The 21,761-nt window shown below is 41.0% G+C and overlaps 1 protein-coding gene and 1 long non-coding RNA gene across 4 annotated transcripts in view; one reads left to right on the top strand and one right to left on the bottom strand.

Annotated features, from left to right (window-relative positions):
* Positions 1-383: 383 nt before the first annotated feature.
* The window catches only part of paxip1 (PAX interacting (with transcription-activation domain) protein 1), a 38,992-nt gene continuing 17,614 nt past the window's right edge, over positions 384-21,761 (bottom strand). The window contains exons 9-24 of one of the 3 annotated variants that reach the window (XM_030363699.1): positions 16,333-16,626; positions 15,687-16,236; positions 15,452-15,546; positions 13,748-13,843; positions 13,502-13,639; positions 13,073-13,194; positions 12,067-12,251; positions 10,472-10,515; positions 9,266-9,327; positions 9,056-9,158; positions 8,536-8,704; positions 7,966-8,066; positions 2,670-2,804; positions 1,172-1,247; positions 915-975; positions 384-718 (exon numbers count right to left, since the gene is read on the bottom strand). In XM_030363699.1, the coding sequence (XP_030219559.1) occupies positions 703-718; positions 915-975; positions 1,172-1,247; positions 2,670-2,804; positions 7,966-8,066; positions 8,536-8,704; positions 9,056-9,158; positions 9,266-9,327; positions 10,472-10,515; positions 12,067-12,251; positions 13,073-13,194; positions 13,502-13,639; positions 13,748-13,843; positions 15,452-15,546; positions 15,687-16,236; positions 16,333-16,626 (2,247 nt within the window). In that variant the 3' untranslated portion in view covers positions 384-702. Of the gene's footprint in view, positions 719-914; positions 976-1,171; positions 1,248-2,669; positions 2,805-7,965; positions 8,067-8,535; positions 8,705-9,055; positions 9,159-9,265; positions 9,328-10,471; positions 10,516-12,066; positions 12,252-13,072; positions 13,195-13,501; positions 13,640-13,747; positions 13,844-15,451; positions 15,547-15,686; positions 16,627-21,761 lie in introns of all 3 variants that reach the window. The other 2 variants (XM_030363700.1, XM_030363698.1) reach the window with 2 other exon arrangements.
* LOC115548836 (uncharacterized) lies at positions 3,410-4,962 on the top strand. The gene is made up of 3 exons (XR_003977649.1): positions 3,410-3,537; positions 4,316-4,373; positions 4,760-4,962. It is a non-coding gene; the product is annotated as an uncharacterized LOC115548836 (long non-coding RNA).

Genomic DNA, 21,761 nt, shown 5'->3' with positions numbered 1-21,761 from the left:
AAAACACTAGCGTCTCCTTCCGTAAATTTACGGAAGCACGGATACGAAAAACATACGTATGGGGAAACGAGGCGTTACCCTCTTTCGTAGCAATCATCAAAATTTTACAACTTGTACAATTATGCCAGCATGAGTTTTTTTTCCCTCTTTATCAATGTAAAAAAACGATTTATTGTTTATAGTTCAGAATGAACATGTTTGTTTTTAATAAATTGTTTAAGCAACATATGAATATTTTTTTAATTTACCTACATTGTGCAACTTGTAATGTTGGCTCGAAGAAAATATACCTATATTTTATCCAAAATGTGACTTTTTCTGACACGTCAGAAAAGCAAATTTATACACACAATTGGGAGGGAAATACTAAGGTGTACGCAAAGTCTTTTCATAACAGTGTTTTTATTTTCAAAAGCAGCATGTGTTTACTAAAGCTTTGAATCATTTCGTATTTCAAATTGTTTAAAATGTACATAATTTAGACAATTTCACAAAAATAACATCCATTCAATCTTCACTCAAAATCTACAAAAATGACTTCTTAGCCATTGACACATTCGTCAGTACAAAAATGGAATCTAAATCTGGAATTGTTGACATATTGTACATTACAAATTAAAGTTCTACATCGGAGGAAAGAAGATCAGGAGTGCAATATGTCTTCACACATTTTCTCCTTCTGTTTGCATCCGTCTTCTGCCATCAGGTGAACTTATATGTGAGATTGTCAAGGAAAGAATTCGTGGTCGTCATCTCAAACAATATTTACATTTGAATTACACACACTACACACACACACACACACACACACACACACACACACACACACACACACACACACACACACACACACACACACACACACACACACACACACACACACACACACACACACACACTTTTTGAAAGGATATGAGACATAATCCAACTTCTGGGTGAGAACTCCAGTTAAGATGAACTCCGCGTTGTGTACATCTGAATGTGAGGGGAAGATAGAAAATCATTCAGATTGTGTGCATTTGATTGTGAATTGGGTTTTCTACTTGGCTATAACTGCTATAATCACTATCTAACCCTTTTATTTAAATTGTGATGATAATCAGATGGATAATGTATGAAGACATTTAAGGTCTAATATATTTTCTTGTGTGTAATGATTTCTGAATCTCACCAATGTTCTTCAAGAAGAAGTCTCTACAAAGGTGAAGGTCATTTTCACAGGAAATAAGAAGAATCTCTGGAAGGTTCTGTAGAAAAATATAGAAGTAATATTATTCAATGAGGATGTTTGTGTCTAGCAAACATCCCAGGTTCTTTCAGCTGGAAATAACCAGCTTATGGCCAGCTAAAAAATAATAGCAGAACTAATAAAACGTAATGTTGCAAAATATCTTAAAATGTATCCCAGTTCTTTAAACAACTTCAATGCATACATCTGTGAAGATAATACACTATAACCACTAATAAATAAAAACGTATACTCAAAGTTTAGTCTGATATAAATTTAGTTTAATTTAATTATTCGTCTTATCGTACACCTGCGCGACACCCGCTTTGCAGCTACAACGTGGATCCTGTTTACAGTGTGTAAAGTTGTGAAGTTGCTTGTGATATTGATATCATTCATGACTTTCCCTTGCATGGGAACATGGATGGAGCCCCAGCCCATGAATCTTTATCTGACAGCCGTACAATAAACGTGGATTCAACATCAGCGCCCTGCGTGTTGGTGTCTGGAGGAGCCCTGTAAAGCCACGGAGGAGGCATGTAGCATGGACATAGCTACAGCCGGCTTATGTGATTGGCCGCCACAGCGTGACATTGGGCTGCTTTTCTCCAAAAGTTTATTCTGTTTCAACTTTATCCGTTGCCAAGCTTTGTTTTTTTCTTCCATTTCTTAAAATTCATGAATGATAAAGATTACAAGCAACTTCACGACTTTATACAAACATTGGCCGTCGAGCTATGTTTCTAAATCTGAGTCTGCCCTCGTTTCCACCCCAATGGCTACACAATTTCCCATCTTCCTCTTAAAAAAAAAATAAATGTATGTAACTTCAGAATAATCTGGCCGGCCAGATATTATGTCTTGCGGACCAGTTGCCGACCCCTGGTGTAGGAGCATGGTGCAGCAGTGCCACTTTAACAGAACATCTGGTGGCGTAAAGCCTGCATAATTTCATCGTTTCATATGTGCTATTTAAGGAGACTATCGTCTGAATTTACACTGAAACCAATCTGTCTGGATAGTCTCATATCAGCTAATGATACCTATCGACCAATATTCAACCAATAATTCATTACGGCAATCTCCTCCCTTTTGTATCTTTTGTGGTTGTTGAACTACACCTATACTTTCCTACTGTATATATTCATGGTTTTTGTTCTACACCTATACTTTTATACTGTACATCTTTATGGTTGTTGTATACGACCTATACTTATATACTGTACTCGACAGCAGTCAAAACCATTCCTTTGACGTCACACACTGAGATGATGGCAAGACGGCCATACCCGGAGACTAAAACAAACAACTTTAAAAATAACTGTGTTATTTTGATTAGAGTTTTTCTTACAGAACTATGAATTTAAGTGTTACCTCCTCTGATGTTTAATTGGTTCACCTAAATGAACAAATCTACAATGTGTTGTTCTTCTATACCAACCTTGTTCTGCTTGTGTTCCATGATCTTGCGATAGGAAGGCTGCTTAGGCAGTAGCTTTCCACCAGCGCTTTCCAAGATGGCCTTCAAGGTGCCGAGGCTTGGGCAGATCCCTGGGGTGATGTAGAAGTACTTCCCCTACAACCACAGGGAACAAACTTACGTAATGAAATGTAGAATCACAAACCATGTACCCATTTAAATAAAAAGGGAAAGCGTAATTTGCACCAGCCACTAATACGATATATATAGGGGTGTAAATCTCTGGTTTCATCACGATACGATATTAAGATCGATTCACGATCCGATATTTGCCGATATCAAAAGTCTGCTGCGATACGATAAGATTCAGTGGCATGCGATCGATATGAGACGATATCATATGCTCATTTACCACAACCTCTTACATCAACTCATAAGAAACAACTTATTTATAATTGTATTCTTTTATTTCTCTTCCAGATATTTAAATCAAAAGTAATCCATCTTTAATACAAATAATAAAGTGCCATATTGCATTTAAGTGTGAAAGGTTTTTTATGGCTTAACTTAAAGAGCCTGTAATGATCTTTCATTTTGAACATAGACCAGGCATTCCCAACCTATCTATGAGGATAGTTTTCTTCTAAAAACAAAACATCCCTCGGAATCATCTTCGCTGTTAAGATAAGCCGTCCATGTTGCCAGATTGGGCAAATTCCCGCCCAATTGGGCTACTTTTAATTAAGTTAGGCTGGAAAAACGAGAAGGGTCCAGCTGCAGGCTTGGGCGTTCCCGTCATGACACAAAAACGCCCATCGGGCGTTCCCGTCATGACACAAAAACGCCCATCAGGCGTTCCTGTAGCGTTTCATCGATCAATCAAGAAGAGGTGAGTGAGTTTCGCAAGGCATGCTGGGTATGCTACCCTTCCTTTTTTGGCGGTTTTACCTCGTAGTAACTTTCCAGAAAAACGAAAGGGGTATGATGAGAGATTATGTCAGTAAGTATGATATTGTTTATTTGACAACATTGGCTGTGAAGTATTCTCATTTAAATCACTGATTTAGCTGTGGTATCGTTGTATCCGAATCCGATATAAATACTCGTGACAAGCATGGTTCGGTAGCAGCGAATGCTATGCTATCTCGTCCATAAACGTTGCATATACTATTCAGAAATCAGCAACGTTTAAGACGGTTTGTAGGTAGAGGGTAAAGTTTGCAGCGAAGGCTTTGCCGATTATTTTACTGTGAGGTTAACATTACCAAAGTACATTGTTAAGTTGGATGTTAAGGTGTCAGCTGGCATGGTAAGAGGCATGAAATCGCGGCCACTCTGCTTCGTTGTGGTGACACACGCATCTTATTAAACTGTTCATGTAAGTGTACTAGTACTTCCAAAATAACTAGTATGTTTACATGCTTGGCATATCAGAGAAATCTGTCAGTTCGTTCGCGGCGCAACGAATGAATAAAGATCATTAGCACTCTGAAAAACAGATGACAGATGTGCCCGAAGTTACTACTTTTTTACCTCGTTGATGACCAACGTTTAGGAAAACATGTACTTTTAATTCACCCTTGGGTGAAATCGAAGCGTAGTGTGTACTGAATGTGTGTTGATGATGCATATGAATTGCAACTTACACGTCTTCCAAACCTTTTCAGTACCCTGGCACATGCTTTGTCCAATGGACCATGGAAGGGACTTTACTTGGCTGACGAGGTAAAACGTGTGGCTGGCGCACGATTCATTGCATCTAGTAGAGTAGCATTCACTGGTAGACAGGCAGGCCTCTAGATTGTTTATTATGATTTAATGAAGTGTTCCTATGTGACGCTGATGGGCCCTGGTTGCTGCTAAATGCTTGTTGAAAGTGCATTGTGCACTTTTTGTATGTAGCTACAAAATTAGGGTGGATATCACTTTATAGGCATTATATACTAATAAGAATCATTGACAAATCACATTTCCCTTTTACCACCACAGGACGCACCTCAACAGTATCAGAGCAACAGCTGTGGGGTGTTTATGCTGATGGTGAGATGCATTATTTTCAGAAATAATGACTAGTTTGCAAAACAACTAACTCATTTGTATGTTAATTTCAGTACGCAATGTATTCTACCCTCAAAAGCAATATGATTTCAGTGAGGTGAGTTCTTTCAAATCTCAATCAGATGTGTAGCATGAAATATAAGGCTTTTAATAATTTAGTCATCCTTACTGGAGGCTACAATTAACATGCATCATAGGTCATACACATTACTTTGTCTTCAGGTACTGCACTTACGGGAGGAGATGGCTACATCTTCACAATAATTTACACTGCCATAGTACACTGCTTAACAGTACTGTAACATGGATTTGTATAAGGCTATGCTTGAAAGGTTTATATACTGTGTCCATGTTGCTATTTACTTATTTTTGGTGCTCACGAAGATCGTAGCCAATACACTTGTCTCTCTGTCTCTAGCCCTGCAGAACTAGCTGGCTTCTTCTCACCCTCTCCATCTCCCCATCTCAGTCACACCTTCCAATCACTAAGCAGTGAAAGGTATTACATACTATGTCCATACTTTTCTATTTACGTATATTCTCTCTAGCTCTTTCTCAGACTATTGATCGATCAGTGATTGCCTTTTTGTTTAATGGTGTGGGTAGTTTTGGTCTGGTGTTGTGTGATTGAATTGAAGGTTGATTATAATCCCTGTTTCTCTCCCTCTCTCTCGCTCTCCTTCACTCTTTTTCGGCTCTCTCGCTTTCTCTAGCCCTGCAGGACTAGCTGGCACACCAAGCTCACCCTCTCCATCTCCCCATCTCAGCCACACGCTCCAATCTGGCACAACAGAGGACAGGCCATTCTTACCACCCGAAGTCCTTCAGCAAATTGTACAAGAGACGCTGAGACTGGACATGGCGATGCTTGGCGTGTTCAACAGGGTTTCAAACACATTCCGAGAACTAATCAAGCCTCTCCATCCTTCCATATATATAAATGACAGTTTGGCAGGGGACATTAGGCTTAATAAAGACATCTCATATACATAACGGTTAGAAAGATTTACAACAATGCAGGCTGTGGCAGTGGCCTTGCGCTACGCCTCAAAGGCTTCTCAAAAAATAAGAATTGGCCAAGCGCACCTCTGGTACTGAGGCACGTTGCATATGGCAGGTTTGTCATAAAAGATGTCTGCCTAGCATAATGTTCTTTTATTACTCCTTTTTCGTTTTATTTGCAATCCCTTTTATTTGCAATTTGCAATCCCTTTCATTTGTAAATGTACATACTACTGTAGTAAATGTATCTGCCCAGAAATGCTGGTATTTTATTACTCTCTTTTTTGTTTTTGTGACAAATGCTATACGATGTATAACATACATTTGTGCCTACGATGTATGTTGTAAGGTTAATTGTTACAGAGCAATTACTGTATTTTGTCTTTATTGAAAACATTCAGTGGGAAAAGTAAGTGAACACTTGGAGTCAAATGGTCTACTGTTTGAGCCTTCATAGTGTCTGGTAACGGGATTTGAACTGCTTATGCCGCTTTTCCACTGCATGGTACCAGCTCGACACGACTCGACTCAGCTCGCCTTTTTTGCGTTTCCACCGCGAAAACATGGTATCTGGTACCTGAAGTGGCTGCTTTTTCTAGTACCGCCTCGCTCTAGGTTCCAAGCGGCTGAGCCGATGCTAAAAGGTGACGTCGGCAGACGGCCGGCCACGGATTGGCCAGAGAGTGTGACGAAGTCACGAGAGCGACATGGCAACCATGCTGGTAACAGCCATAGCAGCGCCGCAGCCAACATATTCCACTTCTTCAACATGCCAGCTAATAATACGAACACGAATACCATCGCATCGATGTTCTCCATTGTTGTTATGTGGGTTCTGTCCATGTGTGGGTTACGTAGGTGTTGTTTGCGTCGCGTACAAAAATACGTCACGGCCCTTTCGCGCAGCCGACCCCGCCCACGTCCCGGAGGTACTATTTGCGGTGGAAAAGGACCCGCGCTGCTACCGTGTCGAGTCGTGTCGAGTGGTGTCGTGTCGAGTCGAGCTACATGTGCGGTGGAAAAGCGGCAATAATGTCCCAAGTGTTACTTTAATCTATTCATTATTTAATTTGGGCATATTCTTAAACAACTATATCAAACATCTCACTTATACCTAATATCCTACCTCTACTAACCCAGAAGATAATGAGCATGAGATCATGGAGCCTCCCTGTAATGATCGTGTTGCATCAAGTTTGATGCAAAGTTTGGGCCGAGATCCGACACATAAATGTAAGCTAACATTCTGTAGGCCTAGCTGGCTAACGTACCCGTATTACGAGATCGAAGAAGAAGGGGGCGCTAACGTCAGTTCTATGCTGCCCATACTACTAGATCGACGAAGAAGAACGGGGCGTTCCAGCCTGCGTAAACGAGAACGCCCACCACACGAGAACGCCGGGGGGGGGGCGTTTTAGTCTGCGTGAACGAGAACGCCCACGACACGGGAACGCCCATTTGTGTCTGCAGTCGGATGATATTGGGAAAAACTGAAACGAAATCTGCCAACACAAACCGAAACTAGACATCCTCACGCTCACACATGTATCTCGCTGTTGCTGCTTGCCTCGTTTAACCGGTGAACGGATCATGGACCCATTAAAGAAGGAACGGATAGGTGAGCGGCATGGCGCACTTGCGCAGAAATAGTTTCACAAACACCTGCGCAAGGAGATTGTCAAAATGAATGTGTATAATACTCCGATATGCATCGATGTTTTGGCGTTGCATCGATCCAGTTGAATCGTTCACCAATAAATCGAAGTATCGTTACACCCCTTATAATAATAATCATATTATATTATTGTATTGACATCATATTTAAATTATGTTATTATTAACATATATTATGTTATTATTAACACAATATAAATAATTATAGTAATTATGGGAATAAAAATGTTAAGCTTGTGTCAAAAAGCAACCTTTTTTAGTTGGGCAGCCTCCAAGTACTAGCCCAGCTTAAATAGCAAAGCTAGCAGTGACACACTTTCAGAGGACGGAGCTAGTGCATCGAACATAGTATCCAAATTACACAGACAAACCAATGTAATTCAAGTCATGACAAAGTCATGTTATTAAATTAAGCTCTTAGTAGACAGTGACATGATCACCTCAAGTGATAGTATACTGCGTGACACACAAATCACCATGCTGCACAGAAAGAGATGACAGCAGCTGGCACTTAGAATGCTAAGCTAGCACTGGTTATTATTTTGATTGAACACCTTTGAATGAGAAAAAAAAGAAAACCAACCTTAAAAAGTGGTGTACTGTGGGCTCTCTTCAGGGAATCGTCTAAACTGAAGTCAAACAGCACTTCAGCCTCCGCATCCCTTAGTATGTAGCTCTGCTCGTCTAGAATACGCAAAACAATCAATATCAGGACCAAAGGAGTAGAGAACGGCATTAGCATACCATGAATGTGTAGTTATTGTTTGTGTGGTATATAACAGTGAAGTTACTGAGTGATATGCAACATTATTATTTCACATAATTGTAGTTACACATCCAATGTTGATTTTAAGAAATGAACAAGCACATTTTTGTCATCAAATTACATTGGCAGTGAATATTTAAATTCCTATAATTTGATCTTATCCCAAAGTTGATTTGACCTGTACCAGCATTTTCAAACCATTAAGGCTGGTGCCATTCAGTGTATTTTAATTCCTTCCCGACTCTAGGGTGGGCGTCCCTACAGACCATCAGCCAACTTCAGCCCTGATCAGCGCCGGCAGTTAGCAGGGGTCTGCAGTCCTTCAGGAACTGTATGTTGGTGGTCTAAAGTGGTCCTAACAAAGACATGTGTGCACAAAGCATTTACCTACAAACTTCTGACTCCTCCAGCTTTCTTCCAGCCATTCTGGTGTAACAATGTGCTTGACAACAGACATGGATGCTAGGAACTTGATGGTGCGCGTCACCCGGCCAGCTACCAGGTGGGTGGGTTTCTGGACACTGTCGGAGAGCTCACCCCCTAAGGCATGTACTCTCTGAAAGAGAATGTAGAGGTGAGCAACCATGGGGGCATGTCAGAAGGACATGAATAAGTAAGTTAATATAAGATTGAGCAATATGATAGAACTGGCAAGTTCTACATATTGCTCAATCTGCATATTAAGACTGTTGAAACAAAGGACCATTCTAGGTTTTCATATTTAGGGTGTACCCCCTTGAGTTTAACCAGACTTAAATATACTCAAAAAATTTAGTTGAGGCTTTCAATAGTTTACAGGAACCCATGTTTACCAGATATGGTAAAGATATGTCCATGTGCATTCTTTTTTGGACTTGTTTTTGTGGACAACAGAAAAATCACGTTGAAAGGGAAACTGAAACTGTACCTTAATGTACTGTTGCACCTGAATGGGCTCAAACCCTGTGAAAGTGACATGAGGTGTAGACTCGGGGGTGAGCTTCTGATTGGGAGATTGGATCTCCTCAAGCCTTAATACAGACAAAAAAATAAGGAAGTCTTCAATATCGTTCTGAGTTGTATGTTTAAGGAAATGGTGACTATGAATAGAACACAAGGTAAAAAGAGGCTTTCCAACCTTGCTTTTTTGCTTGGTGGCTGGGAGTCAGTCAACCTCTGTTTTTGAAGCAGCTTGAGGCTCTGAAAAGCAAGCGGACAGTTTGAGAACTATTTAACCCTATGGTTTTTGTGACCTGCTCATTGGTAAAATAAGCGTGGTTCTGATATCGTGAAACGCTAATGTAAAGACTCCACATTTTGGACATTGTGGACATACAACGACAGCAAGTATGTTTACATGCACTCCAATAATATTATTATTATTATTATCAGTTTCAGGGAACATCATGCAACTGAAACTGCAAAAAAGCATAATCGAAAATGTGGAACATACGTTGGTCTTAATCGCATTTAACACATTCAACAGTAGGATGAGGGAGAAGGAGTTGGACCGGTTTACTTTCACCAGCGCTTTCTCCCCCTTTTTTTTTAATGTAACGCTTCACATAAATGACCTTTATCATGGACCTGTTCGTCCAATGATTGAACGATCTTTGCACACATGTGGGTTTGTTGTCAAATTCTTGGACTGAACGGGAATAGGAACCGCACCAAAAAATAAACATTGTATTTTGGTCCGGAACAAAGAGAGCGAACTAAAAAAGGACTTTCCTGGTGTGAATACGCCCTTGAGACATTGCCCGTATATTGCTACTACTTTTTTTATACTTCAAAACGTAATTAAGGAAGGATAGTTTTTAGTTCTCCTATCGCCTGCCTAAAGTGTAGTCATCTGTGCCCACAGTTTAGTCAAGGGATTTCAAAACTAGCATTCTCAGGAATATGGTTACACATATAATTTCAAAGCATTGATATGAAACATTAGGGAATTATGATAGATAGTCTCAATCTCTAGGCTTGTAAACTTCTCAATTTGATTGGCCGTTTGATAGGGGTTTGACATTCACGAGCGCTGCTGAATGTAGTGCTTAAATTCTAGATTGAGGCAAAAACATGGTTTAATGTTTATATTGTGTTTGTTGTGTCAAGAGGTTAGAGGAGTGGATTTTTGCATTTTGCATTTGCACTTTATTTCCATTTTTTACTGTGTCCCAAATTCGACTGCATGATTATTGTCTTGTGTGTGCACAACATATTCAGTAGTGCACTTTGGTACACAGGTTTTTTTTTTTTTTAAATAGTAAAAGTAAAAAGAAAGATTGAAACTTCTACAAGGTGCCTGTAGATCTTAAGTATTGCAAAGAATAAAGCCAGGTCTACTTACCGCCAGTGCTTCTACAGAGACTTTGACTGGAGTCCGCCAGGCACCTGCATTAAGGAAAAACAAATGATAAAATCAACCGCATACAAAAGTTCACATTACGGAGGACAAGCAGCATACATGGATAGTATGCTACAATGGAAAGTAGCAGAATTTTTTAAAGCTAGCAAATTTCATCATAAGGAAGACACTGGAGACTAGCTATGGAAGTAAATCTGTCTCATCGAATTTTGAAAATAAAAAGCCATTGAATATTGACTGAATATTTATTCATTGAAATAACGTATCTGGATTTTTTGCCTCTGAACTTAACTCTTTACATTTTTAACAAATAATTTTCACCTTTATTTTTCAAATTCAAATATTCAATGTTAAAGACATCAACTTAAATATTTTCCAATGTCCCCAATTCAACATGCTCAAGTCAGCAGCAAAATCCAATGTATGAAATTCTGTGTTAATATCCGGGGACCCAAGGAAGAGCAATTCGTACTAGATGCTAGATCGTGGTCAAGCAAGGAGAGCGAGTAGGTGTTACACCGAATTCTGCAACCCACCAAAAAGTGTGACCCCAGGGGCGCTGTTGCACATTTTCTGCAACATGGAAGAGTTTGAAACGTAGACAGGCATGAAGTAGGTCACGTGCGGAAACATGCACAAGCTTAAAACGTCACGTTTGTTTCATCATAGATCACTCGGATTGGGGGTATTCGTTTTGTGACACCGGGCGCATGTTAAATGGCTGGAGCAAAACGATTGATATGCTCTATGGTGGCATAATGAGCACCCCACTCAGTGAGCAATACTGTTGGCTCTACACTCTCATTCCACCGTACTCGTTATTAAATGTGCTTAATAAATACATTTGATTTGATTTGCATTCTAGAGACCAATACAATTGAAAGGGCGTTTAGTACGGTCCAACACCGTTGCTTCTCTCCCCATAAAAAGCTACAGTTAGTGTTCAATGACGTGGATTTACCTTTGAGAATATCCTATTATAGGCTACTGTGTAAAATGCTGTTTAGAATTAACGTTTGTATCAAGAAAGAAAGACCCATCATCAAAGCCGTTGTCGTTGGACGTGGCTAAAACCACCTTTGCAAATGCCTTCCCGCATCAGAGTCAGGTATCGAACGAGTGACGCTATCTAGGATCGATTGCTCTTCCTTGGGTCTCTGGATGTTAACACTGTATTTCATACATAGAACTTTGCAGCCGACCTTGGCATGTTGAATATGGGGACGTTGAAAATGTTCAAGTTGAAGTCTTTATCGTTGAATCATTGACGTTGAATATTTGATTTTGAATTTTTTTACATTGAAAAATAAAAGTGAAAATGATTTGTTTCAAATTTAAAGAGTTAAATTCAGAGGCAAAAAATCCAGATACGTTATTTCAATGCATAAGTATTCAGTGCATAAAATTCAATGGCTTTTTATTTTCAAAATCCGGTGACAGATTTACTTCCATACCAGGGGTCATAGATTATAGTTGGAAAAGGTGATCTAAGGATGCTTTCTCTCTTCTTTCACTTTTGACAATTGTTTATGATATTGCACAATTTATTTTCAACAAAAATATGAATGTATACATACCTAGTAGATTATGCACAAGCAGTTGGTTAGGCACCAGTGGTTCAGCGTAGTTATAGTTAGAGTAACGACTGTGCTGGATCTGCCTTAGAGCATCAAAGTTCCCCAGCAGGATGTCACAAAGCCACTGAGCGTTGACACAGGGTATCTTCCACTCCTTGGCCTTCTCATACTTCAGTCCACTGGGGCTGGAGGACAGTGATTTGCATAGGGACAAGAGCATATTCAAGAAAAGAACCATAATGTACACTGTCCATTAACCTCTTCTTCCCGGGAGTGCCTGTATCTGGGCCCTGACCCCTCTTCCAAGGGAAAGACATCGGAAGGGATTTAAGAGAAATCAGTCATTTGACACAATCCTAGAAGATATTAGTCTAGCATAGATGAATTTTACAATTATATGCATTAACAAATATTAGTCTATCATAACCATTGAAACCTAAATGAAACACAATTCCAGAGCAAAACAAACGTACAAGTAGGGAACGTACCGTTAAGCACAGAAACCCGTTACTTAACACGCCGCGGGGCTGAATTCTTATTATACTTGTACTGTAGTATCGATAAGCTCCAATGTACCCGGTGCTGCTATCAGTATTTAGGAAGTTTAGGAAAGATGTTTTCTTTTAATTCAGGCTAGATAAATATTGCTAGTTATGTGAGAGGAAAAAAAGAAACATGTGAAATCCTATGTTTTTGCCATCCTCCCCAAAACACTGTATGAATGTTCCACTTTGCTGCGAGCAGGTGTTATTCATTTCGTGCCATCTGAGTAACTTTTCTGAAGTACTTAGACGTCCCGCCCAAGGTGCACCAGCGACCTGGTTTGTGTAAACGTGTGGAGCTCTCTGGGCAGTGGTTGACTGCAGTGTCCGCGAAAAAGTTGTGTCGGTGAGTGTGGATGGAGAGCATAACATTCTGGATGAACCATTCTCTAAGCAGACAGACGGACACACATACAGACAGACAGAAATACTTTATGTATGACCAACTGCCCCGTTCAACTTACTCTTTGCAGACGAGGACCGTGTTGCTGCGGCAAAGGTAACCAGTGTATCGGGCTCCAGCCAGGTACGCCATTAGCTTTAGGTCGTCTCTGTCTGTATCCACGAAGCCCGTCAACGATATAATCTAACAGGGCATTAGAGTAGTGAGGTCTCAGAAAAGGGATACAGAACTAATAGTTTTAAAAACTGTTATACACGTCATTATCTTAAGTTTATTTACTTTTTACTTCATTTTTCAAATTAGGTTTCCCATTTTTCCATAAATGAAAGATTACAATTATTAACACAATGCATGTCATCGAAAAGAGTTCATCGCATAGTACAAATACAACATTTATTTAATATTCGGCCAAGGATTCAGAAAATCTCATAATAACCATGCAAGCAAAAATCAGTGGCCCAGTCTCTAGAGACCCTCCCCTCAGACTTACATGTTGAGAGCAGGGTTTAGCTCCTGGAGGAAAGGCGAATGGAAGGTGCAATGTTCTGTGAGGGGGAACCATCCTCTTCTTCTTCAGAATGGTGTTGAGCCAGTGGGCTGTCACACAGCGCTTCCCCTCTCTTAGTGCCTGGCATTGATGGGGTAGTGTGAGTGTCATTAACCGTCAACCACTCAACACATACAAGTATCAATAGAAAATTAGCCATTTTAGAAGTTCAAATGTCCAAGAACTTACCTGGACATACATGCTGCTCACTTGGCTTTCACAGAGCAGATGTGTGCTACGACTATTAAGAGAAGAGTCAACGGTCCCCCCACAAGCCTGGATAACCTAGGAAACATTTTTTTTTGGATTATATATTTTTTTAGAGCCAATGCAATCTATTCCTTCATGTTGCTCCATCTGTTTTTGAACCTCTACTGCTACAAGCGTCACCAAACTACCAGACAACCACTGCAAAGATCTATTTTATAGCCGGAAGACCCTTTCTCACATGCTTGTCCTAGATTTTGTGCTTTGGGTCATTTTTGAATCGATACATATATCACATGCTAGTAACAATTCCGGATCACTGCTGGTACCTCCGTGTTATGAAATAATGCAGTAACTTAGCCAGGAGAAGTCCATCCAACGTAACACTTTCACATAGAGCGATGGCTATACGTGAACCGATCAGAAGACTCCGCTGAGGATGTATTTGAATCACAACTGTTTATCCTAACGTGGCAAACCTTTTGCGATAATGGGACCTGGACAGATTCTGAAATAAGGGAGCTCCTTTCAATACGCAGCTGACATCTTTAAGTGTTGCATTACCACCATCTGCTGGACTGTCCCTTGGCTCATCTATTCCGGCATTGTTATTTCATGTGTGAAAGGGTGCAATACTCAAATGTTCTTAAAAAGATATGTGTATGAATACTGAAAATCACTAGCAGCCCCGGAAAGGTTATCCCAGTGATAACCTTGGAACAATATGGGGAATGGGCTATTATATTGGCAGAATACTGAATATTTCTAAAAACTAGGGATGGGCGTGAGGAATCGATTACTCGAGTACTCCTCGTTACAAATGAACTCGGTTGGTGGACAGGCAAACTCGAGTTTGCATATACACACAAACAAAGTTTTCTGAAGCAAATGTATACATTTTCTGTCGGCGGCACTAACGCATGACGTGGGCACAAAGAAAATTAAATGCATCCATTTCCATGGCGCGTTCCGTGCCGTGTGCAGGCACGCCAGAATTCAAAAAGTTAAGAGATGGCGGTTAAAGCAAACTGCAGCGAGGAATTGAAATACTTTAAAGAAATAGGAGATCATAAGGTGAAATGTAAAATATGCCAAGCGAAATCTAGCTACAAGAAAGTACTATGCGGCAACATATGCTCCTGAAACACAACGGTGAGTTCGGGAAAGCAGACCCGCAGCAACGGTGAAAGTGAAAGTGTGTCGGCTATTTTCACCGCCGCAAGACGCAGCTGTAATCCCGGGCGTGTAGAGAAGATCACAACGCTGAGTATTTCCATAGTCCATTTGCTGCCGTTTTATTTGCAGCTTTAAGCATTTATTTGCAATGGTTAGGCTACTTGTTTAGTTTTTTTTAAACTGTTACAGGCCTTGGTTCGACGTGATTTAAATTGTGAGACGCATATTTATTTTTGTAAGGAAAATGTGTTTTGAACGTTTGCAAAAATAAATAATGAATACTCTGATAACTCTGACTGTTTTGATGGAGAATAAGCATTACATGTTTGGTTGGTAATATTGCCGTTCATCATCAGGCCTATTCCTGCTGCAGATGTGTTGCATTCTAAAAATAGATTTGATTTAACGAGTACTCGATTGATCCTCGAGGAATTCCTTCGATCACTCGAGTTTGGAATTTACTACTCGTGCCCATCCCTACTAAAAACATTTCTAAAATTACACACATACCCTCTTCCATGTTGCAAGAAGCTGTTTGTCAGCCATCTGTTCAGGATAGTCGGCAATCGCAAACACACAACCTAGAAGGAAGCCATCCTCTGGAACTGAAAGTAAAGAGCAGGAATAGTAAGGCACCAGCTACAACACAGACTCATTCTTACAGTTTTCAGCCATTATTAGGATACATTTGTAATAGCTTAGCATGGTCTGTGTTAAACTAGAGTTGTATTAGAGTTTTACTCACTCTCTTGGCCTGGCTCATGTCCAAACAACTGGGATATCTGCGGTGGCTGCTGCTGAGGCGGCAACGATGTTTGGAGTGGCTGTTGTTGTGAATGTTGCTGCTGCGGCTGGTGGTGCTGTTGGTTCTGGTGCTGCAGAGCTTGTTGATTCTGCAGATGTTGATGCTGTTGAATTTGCTGTATGTGATGCTGCTGCTGCTGCATTTGCTGTTGCTGTAGGAAGTGCTGCTGCTGCTGCTGCAGTTGTTGCTGGTGTAACTGTTTCTGCTGTTGGTTCTGCTGCTGCTGCTGCTGCTGCTGTAGCATCTGCATACGTTGCTGCTGCTGAAATTGCTGAAGTTGTTGCTGCAGCGCTTGTTGCTGCTGCAGCTGCTGAAGTCCAGGCCGCATCAACTGCTGAGGACGCAGGTGCTGCTGGGAGAAGGCATGCTGCTGCTGCTGTTGTTGCTGCTGTTGTTGCTGCTGTTGTTGTTGTTGTTGTTGCTGCTGCTGCTGCTGTTGTTGTTGTTGTTGCTGCTGCTGCTGCTGCTGTTGCTGCTGCTGTTGCTGCTGCTGTTGAGTAAATAACTGTTGTTGATGGATCTGCTGTGACTGTTGCAGAAACGGTTGTTGCTGTTGGGGCAATTGTGAAAACCCTTGCTGCACAACCTGTGGAAGTTGAGGCTGGTGCGGTTGATGATGTGGAAGCTGCATCATCTGGTGTTGCTGCTTCAGGTGTAACATAGGATTCTGCTGTTGCTGTGGCAACTGTTGATGGTGCTGTTGCTGCGCGACATGATGTGATTGCTGCTGCTGTAACAACTGTTGTTGCAGCTCAGCTGTCAGAGGAGCACTAGGCACCTTTGATTGGTGGAAAAGTAGAGAATTGTTGCTGTTGGGGGTGGAACCCTGGCTCCGATTGGTTTGCTGGTCTGATGGCTTTGCCTGAGCACCAGTCAGATTCTGAATGAAAAAAAATAGAAAGCAGAAAATGCAGTACAGCCAATATATTCAGCTTTCAGGAAAAAAAACATTAATAGCAGGAACCAGAAGTTATTTAGACCTGCTGCTAGTTAGTTCGAAGGCTAGTTTTGCTTTAGTTAAAACCCAGCTGGTATCGGTCAAAATTTAGTTCAAAGGTAGACCTCAACCAGCATCTGTTATATCATCCCCATGAAGTTGATTCGATACAAATAACAATATGGCACCATCAAGAACATGTACAGTTATTTGTTTGGAACATCCATTTCCAAACATAGAATTCAGCACCTAATAATAGTGCTGCCGCGTTTAGCTGACGTAAACGACCATGAAAATTAGTCAACGGCAATTTTTTTAGTAACTATTGACCGCTTATTTATTTTTGTTTTCCCGCCTCAAACGGCTCACTGTTATTCAGTGGCCTCCATCCACATGGGAATCTGAGTCCAGATTCAACCGCGACATGGAGGAGAAAGGGATTGTTGCCGTTTGCGGACTGGACTCCCGCGGGGCTCCAGCAGCGGTGCCGCGGCTGCGAGCCCCAGGGATGTTACATTAATTAAAAATAAATGTAACATCCAACAACAATGCTAAGTAGGTTTGAAGAGGCCTTGTAACATATTATAGCTGTCTGTGTGATGTCTAGTCTCTTTACTTGGCCCAATCAAACATTGTCGATGCCCAACGACATCATTCACTGAATAACAAAAAAGCAATTCATTGAGGGTGGGGAAACCGAAACACATTTAAACAGTGTTTTCAAGTAGTTTATATGAAAATAAGGAAACAGCGGGAGTCTGCATGGATCTGTAAAGATTGCAAGTTGGCTAAATTTGCGCCAACTCAGCTGTTTGAGATTGATGGTCCTACTCGTCCCTTTTTCCCGTTAGACCGATATTTAGAATTATATTATAATATATAACTTATATTTCACGAGGGGAACATAAAAATAGACTGATGTGTAATCGACACAATGGCAAAAAAGGATCTGGACGATTATAATCAAATGATCCCGTTGAGCTTTGCTAGGTTAATGCAGCTCACAGAGCTAGCTTATCTTGTTTTGGATGCAATTTATTTGCGTGATTGCACAAGGACATAAATTAACACAACTTTAAGTCAAGAAATGTCTAATGTTCATTGCAGATTATTCTTGTTGAACAGAGATACCTGATATTCTCAACACGTTACCATCCCCAGTCACTTCCAGCAGTTAACCATGCTAGAACCACAGTTGGCCTTCTGCTTCCGACTTCGGATTAGAACGTGAATATTTCCTTCGTAAACATCCATTACTTTTTATCGGTTATCATGTAATGTTACTGTTGGATATAGCCTCTGAATCCATCGCTCCGGTCACAATTTTTATGAAATTATTTAATCACGAATCACTGAAGAATCTGAGTCAACCTGTAAATTCGGACTCGGGGGGCTTATAATAATGTCATATAATATACATTATACAACGGGGGGCCTAAATCCAGCGTTCTGATTTGTTCCTAACTGTTGTATAATGAGCGTATACATAACTGCTATGACGCCCGATCATTTTGTGAAAGTTTGCATATCACTCCGCGCCTGGAAGTAGAAACAGTTACAAAGTAAAACATATGTTGGATGATGGAGAGGGTGTAAATGTTGTTACTCCGGGAGTGAGCAATGCGATGGAGAGACTAACGAAAGCTTTGGCACACGGCGAGTGAACTGCTCCATAGGATAAATTGCCGGCGAACCGCTCTAGCCGAGCCTTCGCTCGGAAGGACGCTAAAGTGTGTTGCATAGCGACCGTCGTGCATTTTCAAGGCAGCCAGGAGGGACTACTTTTTTGTATTCTTTAATAAAACGGCTACTTTGACTTTCTTGGTTTCTTTTTAAATGTAGTGTGTCTATGACTTTCGTTTCGCCATAATAGTAACCGTTGTATAAAAGCAATAGATCACTTCAGTCAGTGGTATGTGCTCATTATACCACTCTGAAGGGGGTCGCCGGCCCTCCGCAGCGCGTCGGGGCCTGACAACGCCCCTTAACAGTGGTATAATGAGCACATACCACAGCCTGTCATGATCTATTACTTAATTATATGACAGGGGTCGGCAACTGGCGACCCGCGGGCCATATCTGGCCCGCCAAATTATTCAGAAGTTATATATTTTTTTTTTATATTGGATAGAGATAGATATATAGAGATATATATATATATAGATAGATATATATATATAGATAGATATATATAGAGATATATATATATATATATAGATAGAGATAGATATATATATTAGGGCTGTCAAAATTGCTCAAAAATGACATTCGAATGTTCGTTTGGAAAGAAATCACGAATTCGAACTATTCGAATATCTGGTTGCCTCTTTTACGCAGTTGCCGTCAATATGTCAATAATGCGACAAAACCAGTGCTTAATTTGAGGGGGAGCAAGGGGGAGCGCGCTCCGGAAGCTCTGACGTGCACTCCGCCAGCTCCGCCACGAGCAGTATAAAAAAAAAATGCGCTGCGTAGCGGTTATCAATGAAGTACGACATAACATTGTGTGGGGAATAGGTACTTTGGCGCCCCGTGCTGCAGGAGTACAAATTAAGCACTGGACAAAACCATGGTTCAAATTAGTGGGATATATATATATCCTATAAACAGCCCAGTAACGTGGAGGCCTAATCATGAAAAGCCACAACTTTGTATCGCTTGCATTTCACCACCACACCTGCAAGCGCGCAAACTATAGTAATCTGAAGAAGACGCCCGCTTCTGAATGTTACAAAGTATGCTAGTGGTAACGTTCCTTGCTTTGCTTACCATTTATCGAGAAGGCCTATTAAAATCGATAAAGAAAAAAATGCATGTCGCCTACGTCTTTCACCATGCCAGCGAAAGGGCCAGCACTACGCACCGTTCGGATTCATGAAAAAAAAGCTGTCTCGGACTTTGCCGAGAACATTGCGTTATAGCAGCTTTCACCAGCCAGACTACTAGCTCCCTGAGCTCTACTTCGGATGCTTATTGAATGGCATAGCCGAGCTGGAATACCTATATCCAAGTACGGAAACCCCGAGGGGATAAAATACATTCGCTCTTCACAATACTAGTCTGTTCCACTTGTACCGCGGGAGTGTTTTTTCACATTCGAATATTATGAGGGACATCGCGAACAGAGAGAGGCTCATTCACAAAGCAGATAGAGGCGCTTGTACCGCGGGAGTGTTTTTTCACATTCGAATATTAACTTTCACGTTCGAATTCGCGTTTTTGGATACATTTCGAACGAATATTCGAACTTCGAATATTCGTTGACAGCCCTAATATATATATAGATAGAGATAGATATATATAGAGATAGATATATAGATATATATATATATATTAGCTTAAATGTAAAGGCACGGATACAGTGAACTTTTTTTCTTTCACAACCGTTTTAAATGTATCAAATCCTGCTACTACTCCTGGAAGGTTAGAGACAAACCGGTCACGCGTGACTGTGACGAGTGTGTCACGGTCATTGGAAAGTTATGCAATAGTTATTGGAAACTATGCAATATTAAATTAAACGGAACCCCCTCTATAGGCCTATATACAACAACCATGGCGACCAGACATTGGGCCTACGTATTTTTGCGTGATACTGCACGTAGAGAAAAGGCAGGAGCTGTTGACAAAAGTCCACAAAAGATTTAAGACGCCAAGCTCTGAGACTTTGCTGTTTAACGCAAGTCGAGTCTCTGGTGAGGCTATTTCGCATATAGCTCTTCTAATGGTGAGTAGGTTAGGAACGGAGTTTTGTGCGTGTGCGCAGTCAATCAGTGGTGTGTGTGTGTGTGTGTGTGTGTGTGTGTGTGTGTGTGTGTGTGTGTGTGTGTGTGTGTGTGGCAGTCAGCACCCGCCGTGGTGCGTGTGTGCTGTGTTGTGTGAAGTGTTTTAAGAGTGGTTGCCTGCTTCTTTAGGTGCGCACTACTGCCTTCTCATCAGCATAAGGCCTTTCTACACTACCATGCCGGTTCGGTCGAGGCTTGGCACGCCCTGCGATTTCACCGTCTTATCTCAAGTTTCCTGTGTATAACCGAGGGGGTAAAAACCCCTGTTCGTCACGGCGTGGGATTTCTTGGTTCACTGGAGAAGGCGGGGCTGCGCACGGCGCCTAGACCTCTTTAGAATAATTTGCATATTCCCGAATGTTGTTTTTTTTTATTATGAATGAAGACACCCTCATGCAAGAATTTAGTTGAAATTAATATCTACAATATTTATATTTGATATGAAAAATCAATGGTGCAAAAATGCTAAACTCAACCACTCCAAACCTGAACAGCTTATACATTTCTAATTAAATAGGTATATGTAGACCGGAAGTAAGGAGGTCCACATAAAGTTATGTCAACTCTTGACATTATTGGCCTAAAATGTGGTATACCCATCAAGGAACTACCCATTAGGTCATATGTTTCAATAGCTAACTCAATTATTTTTTACAATGGAAGTCCAAGCGGAAAATACACCGACTTCAACCATTCAGCCTTGGCGACAGAGCCTTCTCCAGGGCAGCTCCCAGGCTCTGGAACACCCTCCCCCAACATATCCGTGACTCCGAGTCCCTCACCATCTTCCAGTCCAACCTCAAGACCCAGCTCTTCTCCTTGGCCTACCCCTAGATCACCCACCAACCCAAGCCATCAACTTTACATTTGCTTTCGTTTGTTTATTATTGTGCTCCTATGTAAAGCGCTTGGAGTGTGAGAAAAGTGCTATATGAATTTATTATTATTATTATTCCGAGGGTGAAAACCTCAGTGTTGTCAAAGTTGGTACACGTATAGAAACAGCACTTAAGCAGGTCTCTAAAAGTAAAGGGACCTATTTGGCGGCAGGGAGCGGCATAACTCTGTGGCATTATGAATGTCAGCATGCTGACGGAATCTTGCGAACAAGACGAGTTGGCTTGCTACTAAGCGCATTCTCTTTCTTCATTTTTCGGTCAATCACTTAAGGCATATTAATGGCATTTTACCATATCTACCAAGCTCACCATACCTTCACATATGAAAGACTTCTCTTTCTCAGAATGTAGTTGAATCTGCCCTTGGGATAATTAATGCCTTGACCTCAACAAG

Source organism: Gadus morhua, chromosome 8 (assembly GCF_902167405.1).
Source record: "Gadus morhua chromosome 8, gadMor3.0, whole genome shotgun sequence".
NCBI classification, from domain to species: domain Eukaryota; kingdom Metazoa; phylum Chordata; class Actinopteri; order Gadiformes; family Gadidae; genus Gadus; species Gadus morhua.
Note: the sequence above shows the minus strand (reverse complement) of the source record. Positions and strands in the feature narration are given on the sequence as shown.